The sequence below is a fragment of the Eleutherodactylus coqui genome, chromosome 12 (genome assembly GCF_035609145.1).
Source record: "Eleutherodactylus coqui strain aEleCoq1 chromosome 12, aEleCoq1.hap1, whole genome shotgun sequence".
Lineage (NCBI taxonomy): Eukaryota > Metazoa > Chordata > Amphibia > Anura > Eleutherodactylidae > Eleutherodactylus > Eleutherodactylus coqui.
The window spans coordinates 101,456,108-101,476,595 of record NC_089848.1 but is presented as its reverse complement, the minus strand read 5'-3'; the positions used below and the strand labels follow the sequence as shown (position 1 = coordinate 101,476,595).

General features: G+C 42.6%; 1 protein-coding gene across 1 annotated transcript in view; it reads left to right on the top strand.

Annotated features, from left to right (window-relative positions):
• PTPRN2 (protein tyrosine phosphatase receptor type N2) overlaps window positions 1-20,488 on the top strand; it is a 1,135,353-nt gene that overhangs the window by 1,105,399 nt on the left and 9,466 nt on the right. Inside the window, exons 20-22 of the mRNA XM_066584551.1 lie at window positions 1,239-1,292; window positions 4,494-4,558; window positions 15,030-15,103. Coding sequence (XP_066440648.1) covers window positions 1,239-1,292; window positions 4,494-4,558; window positions 15,030-15,103 — 193 coding nt within the window. The remainder of the gene's footprint in view (window positions 1-1,238; window positions 1,293-4,493; window positions 4,559-15,029; window positions 15,104-20,488) is intronic.

Here is a 20,488-nt window from a genome sequence, read left to right as displayed (position 1 = left end):
ACTCGTACAGGCACACGCAAAAATGCAACGCTCATCACGCAAATGCGCAGTGCAAATGTGCCTGCAGAGCCTGGGTTTGACCACATCTCCAGCATCCATTGTATTTAGGGCTCATCCACTGTGCGCATTTCGGTCCCATAAATATACGGCGTATTCACATGACTGAAATATGCATATTCCTTGCGTATTGCACATGTAAAAAAAAAACGTAAGCAAGCTCTCATCGATTTCAATTGACAATTAGTATGGTCTATTTGGGTGCGTAATGCATGCCAAAATAGGACTGGCTGTGTTCGACCGAAATACACTTTGGAAGTACATACCTGTGAATGAATCAATAGAAATGAATGGGCTTTCTTCACTGCATATTACATGTGTAAAAAATACACGCATAATACACTACGTATTTACGCCTTCGTGAATGAGCCGTCACACCGCTGCTCTTTCCATCACCTGTCCAAACATGAGGTAGGCGGATAAATTTCCATATGTATGTGCTGCTGTTTAGGCTACAAGAAAGAAGACAGGGGTAAGAAATTCAGTCTTTCTCTTTCCCGCACCCACTCCACATGCATTTTTGGATTTTTGGTTAGAGTATTCGATTTACATTTTTGTCTATAAAGTTTTTTCATGCAACTGTTACTATTGTTTCCTTATTATTTCCTTTGTCCCGCTGATCTTGGCTGTTAAGGGGTGAAGATTTTACCACATAAAGAACAACAATGTATTAAAAATTCACCCAAAAAGTATGAGATCATACGCAATGAAAGTACAAAGTATTTGTTACATGTAGCAAAAAGTATCTAAATGAGCGTATATACAATTTACCGTATGTCATCGCATATGATAATGAAGGAGTCTAAATGTATAACTGAAATGTATAACTTTCTATGGAAATCTAACAAAAGTGTGTAGACTGTTCTCCTGCACATCTGCTTCAATGCATGAAGATAAAAGAACGGCCTTGTGTCGCTGTAATCCACTCGTTTCCATTTATTCTGTAAATTAAGATGCTTTTAAACAGTTTTCAATTGACTTTTTTTTTTGTTTTGCAAACAATAGTTTTTACAATTTTTATTTTTTACAAGATAAATTTGTTAGAATTCTATTAATTCAGTTTAGGTTTTTCGTATTTGTCACCACCGCCTTTTGTGTTCTACAGGCATTATTGGCTATGTATTGAAATAGTTGTGAATAGACATTACAAGGGCTAATAAGTTTTGTCTTCTTTATTATAGGAAAGTTAACAAGTGTTACAAGGGGCGTTCCTGTCCTGTAATAGTTCACTGCAGGTAAGTATTGCCCTCTGAGGTGCTCGAGCTTTCATTTAGATTGGAGCTTGTATGGAGGCACATACTACAGATGTAGCAAATGTTAACTTGACATTTAATGCTTTACAGCTTAAAGGTGTTGTAGCAGAATAACAAGTTATCCCCTATCTATGGGTTAGGGGTTCACTTGCTGATCGGTGGGGATCTCAAGGCTGAGCCCTTTACCTATACAGATAACAAGGGTCTCATGTTACCCGGCCCCCTCACTGCAGGCTTACTGCATCCCAAACACCCCCCCCCCCCCCCCCCCGCGCAGTGAGAAGACTGAATGGAGCGCTGGTTGCACAAGAGCACTGATGTTCCATTCACTTTCAATGGGACTGCAGAGATAGCCGAGCAGCAAGCTCTTAGGTATTTGGTAAATGATCGGAGCGCCAACCATACATGCTCAATCAGCACTTTTTTCAGTCTGACGTCACTTCGGGGGAAGAAGCAACCCCCCAAAGGACAGACAGGGGGCGACACGGGTTCTCTGCTCTCAACTTTGGTAGGGGTTCCAGCAGTGTGACTTCCCCTGATCAGCAAGTTTTCCCTATCCTACGTGTACTACAATGCTGTAAATTGAGATATCATGATGCACTAGTTGTGTTAACGATTGCTACAGCTGTACATCCTACAGCTCTACTACCGAACCGCTAGGCACTTGATGTCCTGTCCAATGTTGCCTCCATATAGCACTTTATTTCGGAAAGGTAATGTAATTCGACATGCAATAGACCATGATACAAGACCTCCGTATTCCCTTGTATGAAGTCAGAGGCATACGGAGGGGAAGTAGGGCTCCGTAGATTTCTGCTGGACCATATTACACCTTTTGTACAACTTGAAGGTTGTACTTATCATAATATGGTCAAGGTCCTTAGGTCAATATTCTGTTAACAAGACAAGTGCAATTTCATAAAAGTCCTAATATATTTAAAGTGATTCTCCAGTCCCAGGACAAAATTTATCCAGGGACCATAAGGAAAGGAGTTATATTACTTGGTGCCATCCTTTTCTCAGTTCTTCCACCAATCCACCTGTTTCTGAGATCCCTCATATATGTTCAACATGGCCGTGGCGCTTCTGTCACTAATAGATACACAGTGTATATAGGTAGTCAGACAGTGCATGATGCTTCCTAATTGGCCAATCAGAGCAGTGTGTAATGTCATAGACTAGCGATGCACCACCAGTTCTCAATGTGCAATGGATAGTGAAAAAATTGCTGAACCTATCTTTGATGTATAAAGAAGAGTCCCAGAAACAGGTAGATCAGAGGCTAAACCAGGAAGAAAACAGCACTTAGGTAATATAACTCCCTTCCACTGGTCCCAAATTTTGACTTGGGATCGGAGGGTTTCTTTAAACGTAACCTGTCAAGTCTGATAAGCACCATAAAGTAAGTTTTGGTGCTTATAGGACAGGAAATGTGGGATACGGGCTATACTTTCCCAATTTCACTCACTGTCACCCCTGGAAAAGAGCGCTTAGTCGCGTCACTCATTTCTTTAGTCAGTATGTGTATGAGAGTGATCGCCACTGAATGAAGAAAAGGGTCACACTCACAGACCAAGACCCACTTTCCAGGGGTGATAGCGAGAGAACAGGGAGCCAGGTAAGTATCAGAAATACTCCGCCAGACTTGTTGATAAATTGATTTATGGTGCTTATAGGACATGACTAGAGATGAGCAAACATGCTCGCTTAGGACAATTACTTGATCAAGCATCGCTTTTTTCAAGTAACTGCCTACTCGGACGAAAAGATTCGGGGGGTGCCGGGGGGCGGCTGGGTGGAGCGGGGGGTAGCAGGGGGGAACAGGGGGGACCTCTCTCTCTCTTTCCCCCCCACTCCCCACTGCAATTCCTCACCCTCAGCGCCCCCCGAATCTTTTCGCCCAATTAGGCAGTTACTCGAAAAAAGCGATGCTCGATCGAGTAATTGCTCTAAACGAGCACGCTTGCTCATCTCAAGACGTGACCTTTTAATGCTATAGTAGCATACAGAATTCTTATAGCTACTATATTATTATTTTGTGTCTTTTACATAATGCTGTACAAAAATATCTTTAAATTAGGTTCTCTTCACAATAGCATTCTGGTTTCCATTGTCAATGGATCCATCTACAATCCCACAAACAAATGTAAGAACGAGTGCCAAGCTGAACTAAGGTTTCCCCTTTTTTGGTGGATAAGTTTGAAGCATCCATCCCAAAATCAGCCTCAGTTTGTATCAGTTTAATAAATCTATTTTCAGTGCAGGTCCTTTTTTTTAAATTTCCTTTCGGAGCATGCGCAGAAAAAAAAGAGAGATCCATTAAACAAATAACAGATACAAAGGGAAGGCTTCCCATTTGCATACATTCTCTTCTGACATCAATGTAAAATTTAAGAAAACGGAAGGCGACTATCTATCAGGTTTCTGCTTTTTAATGGAAAAAATGTTTCAGTTAAAAAAAAATAGAAACTCGAAGGAACGGACATGAACTGAGATACATTAAAAACTCTAATGAAATCAACGGCAAATTAAACTGAAACATTCATTCCCATTTTTCTGTCCCTATGACGGGTAAGAAGAACAGAAACCCCGAACGTAGATATGAATGGAGCCTAAAACTCAAGAGCCAGCTCAACTACCGTATAATTTCCTACAATTAGCCAACTGGTTACTTCTTTTAAGAATTCGGCTTTGCCTATTTTTCTAATTTTATGTCAAACTCTGTATTATTCCGTATGTAGCTTGCATTTCCCCCCCAGAGTGCGTGTACTGTACACGGAGCACCATGCCTCACTTCACAACTGAAAGGACTTAATTCCTATAGAAACCCCTCCGCTGTCTTAATAGCATTTTACCGCACTTTTCTTTATTTATTTACATCGTTAGCGGATTCTTCCCGTAAAGAACCTTTTTTTTCTTCATCATTTTCTTTCTTTTTTTTGTTACAGAAGCGAGCTATATGCAACAATAGTTAATCCCAAGCGAACAGCTTGTGTTGATTAAAGGCTTTTGGGGGCTTTTTTGTATTTTATGCTTTATGTTTCCGCCCCTTCTTTTAAATCTCCTTTCGTTCGACTTCACCCGTACTTTATTAACAATCAAATTAATAGCGGAGTGACGCCCCCTTTGACTCTCTTGCTTTTCACAATGGAAATGCTAACAAAATTCTCTTGTTGTTCACAGCGATGGTGCAGGGAGAAGTGGGACCTATATCCTGATTGACATGGTACTCAATAAAATGGCTAAAGGTGAGCTTCAAAAGACCTACCGCCTTGTTTCGGCTATATGTATGCAGTTGCTATGGCAACAGGGTAGGGTGTTCAGCGGTGGGCCTTTTAAGACAGGCGAATACATTTCCAGTTTATTACTGACTTTAGTACATGTTAGTGAAGAGGGATTAGTTGACGTGGGTCTAATAAGGTATGTGACTCAATGTTATATATATATTACACACATACAGATAATATGTATATATCTATTATGGAGGATTCTAGAATGTCAGTATTATTACTGTGGCATAGTTTTTAATTGCCTGACAATAAAATGTAAAACTTTTGCAAAAGTTTCGTTTTTTCTTGAACTTGTTTCGGTCAGGGTTATATTATTTAATGTCGAAGTTCAAAGTATGGTAACCCATGATCCCAAGTAATCATAGGAGGGAAATTGTAAAATGCCAAAGTTAAAGGAAATCTTATAGCCTACCCTGTTGTGCTTAGGTGAGTGATTCAAAAAGAACATCCTTCCGTCGTGCCCCGCCTATTCATGAGCCCCCAGTGTGATCGTTTTAATACAAGGTTAAAGGGAATGCTTCATCCGAAAATGACCTCTTGTATAAATCAAGTTTTTATGTTAAGCAATTTGTAATCATTTTTGGTGATTTTTTCTTGTTTTTACATTAGATGTCACGATCTATATTAAAAAAAAAATCTACAGTCCTGCAGTTCTCATACTGACCACTAGGCCTAATAATAGTCGGACACTTCCTGTTCTGCAGAGAAAACTTCTCAGCTGTTATCTCATTATCATTGCAGGCAAGATTACAATCAGGGATAACATTTATATATAGATAACACAGGATCCATCATTCACAATAGTGATGTCACAGCTCACTTCCTCCCCCTCCCTGCATAGAGCATGCCCACAAAACTCTCTCATAGAAGTCCTGGGACATTTTAAGACTGCTCCCATTACAAACTCACAAACGTCCCCAAGATGAGCAGAAATGGCCTTTTTGGAAGCCGACTCCCACAGGACTGTTGTAACATGTCCCCCCTTCCCCATTAGTCACTTTAAAAAAACATCTCACTAAATTCAATTTGTCATACTACTCAGATTATTATACACAGCCAGGTTTAAATGGGTAGTCCAGATATCTAACGCCTTTTAGTACTGATGACCTATCCTCAGCATAGGTCATCAGTAGTTGGGTTTACTACCCAGGACCCTCGGCGATCACCTGATCTCAGTCCCCACACTCACTGCAGTGGGCCGGATGTTGATAGCTTTGTCCACATTGGGATTGGAGGCAGAAGTGCTACAGATGTTATAGCTCCCTCAATGGGAGCTATACCTTCTATAGCACTTCCAGCTCCAACCCCAATGCGGTCATACAGCTCCGCTGCAGTGAGTACAAGGGTTGAGATCAGCTGATTGCTGGGGGGCTCGAACAGCAGATCTGGCTGAGGATAGGCATTCAGTACTAAAAAGGGTAGCTGTCCATAATACTCTTTAAAAGACGTTGTCCAGAATTAGAAAAAAAGGGTCTACTTTTGTTCTTAATGCAGTGCCTCTACTGTCTGTGTCTGGTATTGCAGATCATTCCCATTAAAGGGAAGCTGTCAGCAGTTTTTCCATTGCAAACTTGCTGACATCGCTATGTAGGGGCAGTTGAGCAAGGATTAAGCATTCATTTACTTTCACCTCCAGCGGGAAAATTAAGTTTTAATCCCCCATGCTGCTAGGTCTATGACAGCGGGCCTTCTCTCTGAACTGCTCTCCCCACCCTTTATTGAGCTGGTCTACAGCTCTAATCAACAGTTGCAGCATCCAACCAGGAAACTGATACAGCTGTCAACCAAAGATGTGAAGCAGCTCATTGGACAGAGAAGAGGTCAGGTCCGGGAAAAGGTCCACCCTTGTGGCTGCAGCATCAAGGGGATTAAAACTTCAATTTCTGGGTGAAGCTGATAGTATAGTCCTGACCAAAGATATATGTAATCCCCACTCCCCTGCCCTACTTAGTGCCGTATGCAGTTCTGAATTTGCAAGACCGTTGACAGCCTCCCTTTTAGTGAATAGGTCTGAAGTAGATACCGCTCATGGAAAGGAGTGCTGCTATTTTTTTTCTAATTCTTTACAGCCCCTTTAAACAGAGCCTCTCATGTCAGCGGTGTCTGGTTTCATAGCTTTGCAGCCGGCATTTGATTATACTCACCACTGTTGCCTAATACCAGCTTTTCTAGATTTGGGTCCTGGAGTTGCGAATGTGTCAAGTGGGAAGTCCCTCTGCTCACTGTCAGTGTATAATACCAATCTTGAATTATGTGCGGTGAGGACCGCCCAGTTGACACAATCACAGCGTCATGAACTAAATCTAGGAAGAGCCCATACAAGGGGTGAGTAGAAACAAAAGAAAGACATTGTCAGAGCAGCGGGGCCGCAGCTGCAGAGCTACTATAGCCTGATCTGCTGACATGAGGACATGACAGGTCCTCTTTTAGTACAAACCTATAAATGCAAGCCTTGGTGATCCAGTTTTGGCGCAGTTGTTTTTTTTTTTTAAGTCAAAACTGAGTATTAAGCTTTCTAGACTTCTTTCTAGGATTTAATTTTGGTTTTGACCATCTCTAGCATATAATACACTGATAAATTAATTCTAGGGGGACATACTGCTCCTCTGTGTGCCTTGTATTTATTTGGAGGCACAAGAAGGTTTATTTCATGTACTCCATATGAGACTTAAAAAAGTGTGGTATACTCTATCACATGCATCGCAGAGGCACCGTACATTGGCACAAACGGGGCAAGTTTACTAATACTGTCTAATAATTAGAGCGTGAAAACATACGAGGGGCCAACCAGATAAGGGCGGTAATGCTGACAGCATCCCAGGCTCTCCTAGCATATGGTAATGTGAAAGGGGGTCATGATAGGGTGCAACCACATAATGCTGCCAACTAGATGCTTCTAAAACAACTTTTATGGTAACGGAGACAGTCCAAGCTTATAAGTGGCCCCACAACATATACTATCAGTTAAAAAAAGCAACCCACTAAACGAGCATCACACAACTACCCCGCACCCCCCTTACATAAGCTTAGACTAGACAGTCTTTAAATGCGCCAGACTTATTACAGTGGCTCTGCTGAATGATAACTCTGTCCAGTCTAACTTTATACCACCTATTAGTTGGCCTAGTCTATGCCAAAAATTGTGCCAGAAGTTTTGCAAAACTTTTGGTGCACAGAGTTGCATTTAGGCCTCATGTACTTTCCCGTGAAGCCGGGCTTCTTTGTTGGACATGCCAAAATATTATCTAAAACACATCATAAATGTAGTGTAAATCATTTTAAAGTTGTTTTTTGTGCAATTTGTACCAGAAGCTGTTGAATGCTCAATAGTAGATCTGCTCCAAAGTGTCTGTGGTCTGTAATAAGTAGTGCATGAGCCCTAACTGCAGCCTACATGCAGATTGTTTGTTGTAATTGAGGATACCCCTATACATGCATATAGGTACTGAGATAAGAAAGTGACTCTTCATGTTGAATGTTAGTCCAGGAGCATAGCTAGGGGGAGAGTGGATGGAGCATGTGCCATGAGTGCAGAGAGGAAGTGCGGTGCGAGCCTAGCCTACGGTCAAGGGAGGTAGCCACTTGATTGCTGCAGGAAAGCAGAGGAAAGCTGAAGGACCTTTCTTTGATAATCATGTGACAAGTCACATGTATAGGAGTGCCACTGGAGCCACTGAAGGACCTTTGATGAGATGACGGGTATGTGGTCAGTTACATGTGTGGCAGGAATCAGACTCCAGGCTGTGCTGACAGCAGAGTTTATTGTGGTCTTTTCTACAGTATAGGCAATGAAATTCCTCATGAGTAGATAACAGAGAGCTAACACTGTTTGGGGCCGCAAAGGAGGACACTATCACTGAGGAGGGGGCACATAGGAGGACACTATCACTGAGGAGAGGGCACATAGGAGGACACTATCACTGAGGAGGGGGCACATAGGAGGACACTATCACTGAGGAGAGGGCACATAGGAGGACACTATCACTGAGGAGGGGGCACATAGGAGGACACTATCACTGAGGAGGGGGCACATAGGAGGACATTATCACTGAGGAGGGGGCACATAGGAGGACACTATCACTGAGGAGGGGGCACATAGGAGGACACTATCACTGAGGAGGGGGCACATAGGAGGACACTATCACTGAGGAGGGGGCACATAGGAGGACACTATCACTGAGGAGGGGGCACATAGGAGGACACTATCACTGAGGAGGGGGCATATAGGAGGACACTATCACTGAGGAGGGGGCATATAGGAGGACACTATCACTGTGGAGGGGCACATAGGAAGACACTATAACTGAAATGGGGACACATGTGACACAATCACTGAGATGGGGGCACACAGGAGGACTCTATCACTGAGGAGGAGGCACATAGGAGGACACTATCACTGAGGAGGGGATACATAGGAAGACATGATCACTGAAGGGGGGGCACATAGGAAAATACTTTCACCATGGAGGGGGCACATAGGAGGACACTATCACTGAAGGGGGGGCACATAGGAAAATACTTTCACTGAGGAGGGGGCACATAGCAGGACACTATCACTGAGGAGGGGGCACATAGAAAGACACTTTCACTGAGGAGGGGGCACATAGCAGGACACTATCACTGAGGAGGGGGCACATAGAAAGACACTTTCACTGAGGAGGGGGCACATAGCAGGACGCTATCACTGAGGAAGAGGCACATAGGAGGACACTATCACTGAGGAGGGGGTACATAGGAAGACATGATCACTGAGGAAGGGACACATAGGAGGACACTATCACTGTGGAGGGGGCACATAGGAAGACACTATCACTGAGATGGGGGCATAGAGGAGGGCACAATCACTGAGGAGGGGGCACATAGAAGGACACTATCAGTGAGGAGGGGGCACATAGAAGGACACTATCACTGTGGAGGGGGAACATAGGAGGACACTATCACTGAGTTGGGGGCACATAGGTGGACACTATCACTGAGGAGGGGGCACATAGGTGGATGCAGTCACTGAGGAGGAGGCATGGAGGAGGCGACTATTACTGTGGATGCGGCCCATAGAAAGACACAATCACTGAGGAGGGGGCACATAGGAGGACACTATCCCTGTGGATGGGGCACACAGGAGGACACTATCACTGAGGAGTGGGCACATAGGAGGACACTATCACTGAGGAGGGGGCACATAGGAGGACAGTATTACTGATATGTGGACAGACAGGAGGACACTATCACTGTGGATGGGGCACATAGGAGGACACTATCAGTGTGGAGGGGGCACATAGGAAGATACTAACACTAAGATGCGGGCACATAGGAAGACACTAACACTGAGATGCTGGCACATAGGAGGACACGATCACTGAGGAGACGCACATAGGAGGACACTATCACTGAGGAGGGGGCATGTAGGAGGACACTATCACTGAGGAGGGGGCACATAGGAGGACACTATCACTGAGGAGGGGGCACATAGGAGGACACTATCACTGAGGAGGGGGCACATAGGAGGACACTATCACTGCGGAGGGGGCACATAGGAGGACACTATCACTGAGGAGGGGGCACATAGGAGGACACTATCACTGAGGAGGGGCACATAGGAGGACACTATTACTGAGGAGGGGGCACATAGGAGGACACTATCACTGAGGAGGGGGCACATAGGAGGACACTATCACTGAGGAGGGGGCACATAGGAGGACACTATCACTGAGGAAGGGGCACGTAGGAGGACACTTTCACTGAGGAGGGGGCACATAGGAGGACACTATCCCTCTGGGTGGGTTATTACTGTGTGGGAAAAGGGATGGGGAATATAATTCTTGAGGATTGTGCACCACATCTCTTAAGATCCTAGCAACACTACTGGCTGTTAATGCTATGGGTCAGTCAAGTCCATATGTTCACATGGCATTTTTCATCCTGGATTTGATGTGGACTTCCAATTCCACATCAAATCTGTGGGGAAAACCACATCTAAAGTCTCTCATTAGTTATAATGGGAATCCACACTGTAGTATATACAGCACCGAAACAAAAAGTGATATATCACTTCTTAACGCAGATACTGCATCAGAAAATCACACGTGTATTTTACCCACTGACTGTACTAAATCCACGTGTGGATCTGCGGCTCTAACAAATGACAATCCGTGTCAGCAATCTGTCATATTTCTGATGTGGATTTGCATTGCATGTCTTATCCTCAGATGTCAAGATCCGGATCCCACAATGTAGAAAGAAAATGATTTAAAAAGTTACGTTACATGAATCCTTAATTGGTCGTGGGTTGGAGGCGTTAGGGGGGGTGGGGAGAGGCCAAATGATATCTTTGCCCCGCGTACAGGAAACCATGCTACATCACTGCTTAATTATAGATTCACCTATTAAAGTAAGTGTACGTTTTCTAGAAATATTTCCCTCGACTTTCGGAGCGATGGTAAACTTTGCACTGTTTGCCGCGACATTCTTCTTTTCACAGGGAGTCATTCTAATTCCCACTTTTCTAAAAAAAAATGCCCAAAGGCCCTCTAAATAATTACAATTCTTTTTACTTTCCCCCCCTAAATAGCCCATCCCTGACAAAGGCATAAACTTGTCCACTACGGGAGAATAAAATTATTGACTGTAAGGAGATGCTAACGGCCGTAACAATGGGCATGGCAACATCTTTTAAACATTAGCCAAATTAGTTTCAGGCCCATTGTGACAGGACTTACAATATATACTATTTCTATCCATACAAAAGTAAATGAGTGGGATTTTTCGGGCTTCAGTCTTTCAGTCACTTAGGTTGACTTTGTTGCCTGAAGACTAAAGAATGTCATTTATTGACTCCATTCTAGCATGTAATGTCAAATTCCATTTTAAGTGTGTGCTTAGTCTCGCACAATAGAAGACAAGTCATGTGAAACTGGCCGAAGAATGGAGTCACAGGGCTTTCTCAGATTGGTGACCGCCATTTTGTGTTTGACCTACTCCCCTATGCCGATGGGGTGTGCAATTTGCAATCCGCTGACCTGTTGCTTAGGCTGTAGTTTAACTGAAAGATCAAAGGGCAACGCGGGCATTTCAACCCTGCTGAGGTGGGCCTTTCCCAGGCTGTCACACTGTGAGGCAGCCAAAGGTTTTGTTCTGACAGGAATCTAGGCCCGGTCTGTGAGGCCTATGTCTTCTTTGTCTGGCCTGAGAAGTTTGAGGCCCAGGTTCAGAATCTAGTGTTCATCAAAATGATCAAAGGCCTTGAAGGCTTGGACATGAAATCTTTCTTTCCATTTCCTTTCCTTAAAGAATGAATTGTACAAGTATCAAAAGAATGCTATTTTTTTCCCAAAGCTTTTATATTAAGTGCGAGCTCTAACTTCAGAGTCCTTCACTTCTACACATGAAAATGTAAGTGCATTTGCAATCTGGGCCCAGCTGCAGGACTTGCGTCTATGAGGATTTCTTTAAAAAACATTAGAAGCCTTTACGGATTAAGGCCTTCAGCCTTTGAAAGTGAGTTTCCCGATGAAGAAAAAAAAAAAAACCAAGAATGGTTTGTGTCCTTGTTCTACCGCTAAGTATATTGAGGAGCGGACAATAACGTGTTTAAAATCAAAGTGATAGTGGGAAAAACATTGCCCTGCAGTGGGAAAGAAGAAAATCTTTAAGAAAGAAAATCGTTAAGATGACCTTGTTGTTGGTGGAACTACATAGGGTTCTTTGCTGCACTGAAGAAAAAAATAAAATAAAAAAAAAAAATATATATATATATATATACACACACACACACACACACATACTGCTACATACATGGGTTATTATGTGCAGTAAAGACGTATTAAGATGTCCACAGCTTATGCAGCAGGCTCCGGGAGCAGGCCTACTCCATACACAGTGGGAAGCGGCTGTCTTTGGCAGCCAACACCCGACTGCAGCAGCTGGGATCACAGGTAACAGACACTGTCAATTCAGCAGCATTGAAATGTCCCATGATGAGATTGCAGGTTTGCTGTCTCGATAGCTTGGGACCTTCTGAAGGCCACCAGAGCTGCCGTGATTGTTTGCCTATTAAAATAAGTGGTATGTCTTTAAAAGGCAGGTTATGATGCAGTATAATGCAATACCATAGTACTGCATTAGGGCGGTTTCACACAGGCATATATGCGCACGCAGAGAATAGAACTCATTGTTTTCATTCGGGGTATTCTCACTATTTTTGCACACGCATTTCACGCGCACAAAAAAAAGTAGCATGATTTATCTTAGTGCGCATTTGCGCACCATTGGCCCCGTAAGAGTCTTCGGGGGGTTGCACAAATACCCACCTCATACCCACGTAATTGTGCAATTTTGCGGGAAATCAAACACATCTGGTACTCATTAAGCTGCACAGCCTTTTAAATCACAATGTGAACAGTCCCCGACAGCACAAAAAGTACAGTAAAATGCGCAGATACACACGTGATGTGCGATGTTCATGGCAGAAAAAACGTTGTACCATTGCATGCGTTTTTGCCCTATAGCTCGTGGGAAGCCGACAAAAAAATTAAGTAAAAATGAGTAAAATACTTTTTAATTATCACAAAAAAATGTAAAATATTAAAAGTATAAAAAAAACTTTTCACAGTTGTTGCATAAAAAAAAACAAAAAACAAATTGTAAAAGTGTGCCCTATTATATAAAAATTGCTATCACTGCATCCAATTTACTAAATTATTGCATTAGTAATCCTGCACAGTGCACACTGTCAGAAAATAGATTATGCAATTCCACCAGTAGTAGATCAGCAGGATTTTGTTACACGGGAAGCAGTCTATTGCACTTGTGCACTGATCTGATTTCTGAAGGAAGTAGACAGATCCATTCCCACTGCAGTGGTCAGGCTCGGTATCACAGGCCAAGTTTCCATTGAAGTGAATGGCCTGTAATAACAATTTTGTCCACTCCAATAGCGATGGAGCCATCTGCTTCCTGCACAAATCAGCTGCATGCTTAAGTGCAGAGGCCCAGCAAACAGCTGCTGAGTGGGGTTCCCGGGCAATGGATTCACACTGATCTACTATTGATGATCTATCCTGAGGAGAGGCCATAAATAGTTTACAACTGAACAACCCCTTATTAACCTCTTATATTTTACACTTCAGCAGCGCCACATATTCGCCTGGTAACAACATGTGGAACTTTTTTTTTTTTCGTTGAGTAATCTAAACTCCATACTCCACTAAGTATACACACTAACTTCTAGGTTCTGCCCCACAGTCTTGTCGTTAGAGCGCCCGGATACTTAAGATCAGTATATATAAACTAGCCAGAGCCAAGATTTCACTACCAACCTTGTGGGGTTTCCTCCTGTAATCCTGGCCCTTCATCAGCACGGTGCAACAGCAATCTGCATTCATCTGACCTGCTTCTCTTTTTCCGCTGCTCAGAGACACAATTTTTGCGCTCTTTTGCCCACTGGAGTCTTGCCTGTTTCATTTAGATACAATGGCGCTAGGACTGGTCGTCTGCTGTTATAGCCCATCTGTGCTAAGGAACGATGAGTTGCGCATTCGGACACATTAGTTGGAGCACCAGTGTTGAATTCAGCTACTCTTGACTCTACGGCGCCTGTTCAAAGGAACGATCAATGACATCCTCAGCTGACGATGAGTTGTTTCCATCACAGGATCCCCTTCCATCGCATATTTGTTCTCGATCACGCCATTCTTGGTATACGCCCCACACTGTTACAATGAAAAAATCCCACAAGGCTGGCAGTGAAATCCTGACCCGGCTAGTCTAGCATCGATGACCAGACCTCGTTGGAAGTCCCTCGAATTGCTGGATTTTCCCATCTAATGTGGATTCACTTTGAAACTGATTCACGGAAAACTTATCACCTGATTTTGTGCTTCACTCCGGGATAATTTCCATACAGGAAAGCTCCAGTCGGGAGAGAGCCATGGTCTAATAAAGATTCAGGGGCTAAAATATAGTGTCCATTCTGTTGATCGTATTTGGTATCGGCCACCATTACTCAACGGGTGTCACAACTCTCTTTTTGTCATTCGTTTATCAAACCTCCTTGATGTTTTTTGGAGATTAAAAAAAAAATATCTTGCTATGTATTTCCATCGAAACTCTGCAACATTGCGGCAATTCTGCCTTTATTTCAGCAGACGGTAACGGTCTTTATGTGCGAGATTGTAGTGCTGCAACACACAATAGGCAGACCTCTCTCAAGAGTCCTCCTTTTTTTTCCCCCGGTGTTGATGAAAATCAAAGCTATACTCCTCGTTTTCTGTATGAACATCACAATTGCATCTGTCTGGCACGTCCACTGAGGCATGAATTAATATTTTTCAATTGGTCTGTTGTCCGAGGGGAACTGGCTAAGAAGAGATTGACAGATGCAGCTTGAATTATCTTGCGCTTAGAACTCAGCCCAATTTGTGCTTTGTTGCAGGTGCTAAAGAGATTGATATTGCTGCTACCCTGGAGCACTTGAGAGACCAGCGACCAGGAATGGTGCAGACAAAGGTACTGTCAATAACAGCAGGGGGATAAAAGTATATTAAAGAGTCTTCAGTAATTGTTTCTGTGTTAAAGGGAAAGCAGATTCTGACCTAGTTTAACAAACAGGACTAGCTTGGTTACTTTGCATAAGAGTGAGCAGGTCTGAAGATTTATCTGAGCTCCTTCTCTCTGTTTGCATTATTTCTCTAAGGACAACGGTAGAAAATCCGTAACAATTAATATGAAATAAGATACAAAAGGAACAATAACCTTCTTGGATTTAATCAGGAGCTCCGATCAAGGTCTAATATACAGGATGTGCTCTCCGCTAGAGAGGAAATTAGAATCTTCTATTTTTAATTTCGGGTATCTCTGCTCCCGTCCTGTTTCATCTGCACACCTAATGCGTTTCATAATGAAAAACCACTAGATTGTTGTCCCATCTTCAAGTAAATCGTAATTAAATACACTTAGAGGGAGCTAAGAATTAGATTTCAAATTTCCATCCATGATGAATATTTCCTGAGCAGGGAAGAAAGAATATAAGATCCAGGATGAGAGAAAATATCAGATTTGACTGGTTTAGCGTTTCAATCATTTTAGATATTTTTCCAAGTACAGAATCATGAAAATGTGAAATACAGTGGATGTGAGAAAAGATTCAGCAAATCCAGAGCAGATCAATTAAACCATATTGAAGAGGTTGTCCAACTAAATCCAGCCACTGATTACAAACATTTTGTTTATTTACGCTGAAATTAAAAAAAAAATTCTAATATTAGATATCCCACGACTAATGTTAGAATTCTACATCCTGCTGTTTATATCCTCGGATATTCCAGGACTGTTGTTAGAATAGCGCCACCTGCTGTTTATTTCCTAGACATTTTAGGACCAATGTTACAATAGCGCCACCTGCTGTTTATTTCCTAGATATTTTAGGACCAATGTTACAATAGCGCCACCTGCTATTTATATACCAAAATATTCCAGTACTGATAGAATAGCGCCCCCTGCTTTTTTATCCCCACATATTCCAGGACTAATGTTAGAATAGTGTCCCCTCCAGTTTATATCCTAGATATTCCAGGACTAATGTTAGAATAGCAACACTTGCTGTTTATATACCTAGATATTCCCTGACTAATAGAATAGCGCCACCTGCTGTTTATATTCCCAGATATTCCAAGACTAGTGTTAGGATAGCGCCACCTGCTTTTCGTGTCCCTAGATATTCTTGGACTAATGCAAGATTAGTGCGCTCTGCTGTTTCTCTCTCCATATATTTAAGGACTAATGTTAGAATAGAGCCACCTGCTGTTTATATCCCAAGATATTCCAGAACTAATGTTTGAATAGAGCCCTTAGCTGTTTCTCTCTCCATTTATTCAAGTACTAATGTTAGAATAGCACCACCTGCTGTTTACATCCCAAGATATTCCAGAACTAATGTTTGAATAGAGCCCTCAGCTGTTTCTCTCTCCATATATTTAAGGACTAAAGTTAGAATAGCGCCACCTGCTGTTTATATCCCAAAATATTCCAGGACTAATGTTAGAAAGCGCCACCTGCAGTTTATATTTCCAGATATTTAATTGCAAATGTTAAAATAACACCCTCTGTTGTTTATATCCCAGATATTTGAAGACTAATGTTAGAATATCGCCATCTATTGTTTATAACCCCAGATATTCTAGGACTAATGGTAGAATAGCACCCCCTACTGTTTCTATCCTGAGATATTCCAGAATTTATGATAGAATAGCGCCACCTGCTGTTTATATTTACAGTAAAAGGGCCCTTATTCTAGGACTAATGATAGAATAGCACTATCTGCTGTTTATATTCAGTTTTTCCAGGACTAATGTTAGCATAGCGCTACTTGCTGTTAATACCCAGATATTCCAGGACTGATGTTAGAGTAGTGCCATCTACTGTTTATATTCCAAGATTCTCTAGGACTAATATTAAAATAGCTCCACCTGATATTGATATCCCCAGATACTCCAAGACTAATGTTAGAATAGCGCCACCTACTGTTTATATTCCCAGATATTCTAGGACTCTTATTATAATAGTGCCACCTGCTTTTTCTATTCTGTATCAACTTTAGTAATTGCTCCACATACTCAGACTTGTACATGGCTGCACGTACTAAGCTTTGTACATGGTCACACATACTCAGTGTTGCTGCTTTCTTTGCTCCACTGGCTGTGTAGATTTCTGGTTTCGTGAGTGGCTGCTTCTGAAGCTCCAGCATCTTCTATGCAGAAATGCTATCTCATCTCTCATTACTTGCTGATCTCTTACCTGACAATCAAAAAATATGCTTAATTTCCATAAACAGCTGCTCACCACATCAGGGATCCATCCACATACCCAGTGGAGCAGAGAGAGGAGCAAGACTGAGCGTGTGTGACCATGTACAAGACTGAGTGTGTGCGACCATGTACAAGACTGTAGGAGAAAAAAAGAGTGATCAGGTGCTCGCAGGGTAATGTGTAACTAAGTGTCTAATAGAAAGGCACTTACTCAGTGAGATCGTTCCTCTTACTGTTCCATGGGGGGTCTCTAGGTGTGAGACCTCCTATATGAGTAAATGCCTTTCTATTAGACACTCAGTTATACCTTACCCTGCGAGAACCCGGTTACTCTTTTTGTCTCCTATTATCTTTCCCCTGGAAGGCCTAAATTTTATGCCTTGTGGTGTTTCTCTGACCTGGTGTATGCTCTCCTCCCTGTGGGGGATTTTGGTAAAAACTCTGTTCCAAACACATAAGCCTAATAACTCAGACACAGATACCTATGTATTTATCTGATTAATGGGAGCACTACTCCTAAACTTCTCTTTCCCATGTACAAGACCGTGCAAGTGCGACCATGTACAAGACTGAGCATGTGCGACCATGTACAAGACTGAGCGTGTGCGACCATGTACAAGACTGAGCGTGTGCGACCATGTACAAGACTGAGCGTGTGCGACAATGTACAAGACTGAGCGTGTGCGACCATGTACAAGACTGAGAGTGTGCAACCATACACAAGACTGAGCGTGTATAACCACCTGAGAACATTTATAGAGGCAGACACAGAATAGAAACAGCAGGTGCTACTATTTCAACATTACTTCTGAAAAATAAGGGGATATAAACAGTGGGTGGCATTATTCTAACACTAGTTCGGAAATATCAGGGGATACAAACAGCAGGAGGCACTATTTTAGCATTAGTCCTGGAATATCTGAAGATATAACAGCAGGTGGTGCTATTCTAACATTATTTCTGTGATATCTGAGAATAGAAACATGTTTTAATAACTAAATACAAAAAAATGCTTCAAATTATGGTTGAAGTTTAACTAGGATTACCCCTTAAAACAGGCACACAACATATCTAAATGTGGCTCTAGGGCTTAAAAAAGGTTTAAAAAAAGATCTTGGTTTTGGTGCATCGTATCTTCATTGCTTGTATGTAGTGATCTTACAGAAGCTAACAGAGGAAGCATTTTTTTAGGCATATGATTAGGCGGTTTTAACAACTTACCAACCTTATACCTTAAATACACATAATGTGGTTGTGAAGGGTGTATGGAGCGTGCTCAGGAGCAGAGTCTGATCCATACCTGGTGGCTAGCTGCGATCACGTAACTTAGCTATTTAGATACTGCAGTCAAAGCTACCTACATCTAAGAAATCAGCCATTGGGCGCCCTCTTGTGCTCCAACAAACCTCCCTGTGATGTGATTGCGGGATGCTAATGGGCTAACATGGCAGCACAAGACCTTTTGAAGGTTTCCGTGGCTGCTATGTATGTATGCCTATCAAACTCTGCCTATCGCAGGGCTTAATATATAACAATCACTGTATACTGCAATACTAAAGTATTGCGGTATGTAGTATAAGCGATCCTCTGTGGGGACTAAATAAAAATCTAGGAATATGTTTAACAAACTTTTTTCAACTGTAAAAATACTATTAAAATTAAAAAAAAATATTTTCCCATTAAATTGCATATTTAGTATTGCGGTGTTCGTAAAAGTCCAAAATATTAAAATATCACAATATTTATCCCACTGGTGGACACTGTAAAAAGAAAAGTACAGAATACCAGAATTGTAGCTTTTTTGTTATCCCAGCTCTCAAAAAAATTGAATACAAAGTGATCAAAAAGATGAATGTACGCCAAAATGTTACCATTAAAAACTACAGCTCACCCTGCAACAATAAGCCCTCTAAAAAAAGCTATGGGGGTCAAAATATGGTGACATTCATTTTTATTTAAAATATATTTCTTTCATTTTTAAAAGTAGTAGAAAATAAAAATCTACATAAATTTGATGTCACCCCAATCTTACTGACCCACAGAACAAAGTTCATAGGTCATTTTTACTGCACAGTGAGCACTGAAAAAACGAAACCCTCCTAGAAACTACCGCAATTGCACTTTTTTTCCATTGCATACCACTTAAAATTTTAAGGTGTTTTGTACATTAAATGCTACCATTAAAAAATGCATAAAACCGCCCTAATACAGGTATGCCGATGATTAAATAAAAAGGTTATTGCTCTTGGTAGGCGGGGACAAAAAAACGGGAATTAAATGTATGAGAAATCCCTGGTGTTAAAGAGGTTAATGGGGCTTTCTGAGCTTTTATTACTGGTGACCTATAGTCACAATAGCTCATCAATAGTTGATAAGCAGGAATCCGCCATTTTGGATCCCTGGCGATCAAATGATCACCCAGCCTGCTGTCAGTGCAGCGGGGATTGACGCTGTCATCGAAGTTGGGGCAGGAAGTCTGATAGGCGGCCTGGAAGCCTAAATGGTGGTTACACAGCTGCCTATTGGACTTCCTGCTCCAACCTTGATGACAATGTTTGTGTCAGAACCTGCAACTCTCGGGGCCGCCGTGCCCGCACCACCGGTCCTGCCACCCGGGCTACAGGAGTGCGGCGTAGGGGAGCCCCGGTTCTGGTGATCTCCCCGGGCCGCTGTAAGACTGGTCGCCGCCGGGTTGCTAGGGAGGCAGCTGGTGCTTCTAGTCACTTGACTACCAGGCTGGCTTCCCTAGTAACGGTCTGTGCTGCAAGACTGGGGGCGTGCCCCCAGCACCTCCCTGATTAGCCCTGCTGCTGTCAGGCTCCCCGCCCCAATCAGCTTCTGGGGCGGGAGCACTGACAGCATTTAAATATGTGTGTTTTCCTGTCAGGCGTTGCCAGTGTTAGTTTGGTTCTCCAGCTACACCCGCGTTTATCCTGACTGCTCTTGTGACCTCGGCTTTTCTGACACCTGCTTTTGGACTTGACTACGTTTTTGCCTGACCCCTCCGTACTGCGTACCCTCTTGTTGCCTACCCGGATTGTCTGACCATTCTACCGTTGTTTTGTCTCAGTGTCTGTTTGTCTCCCGT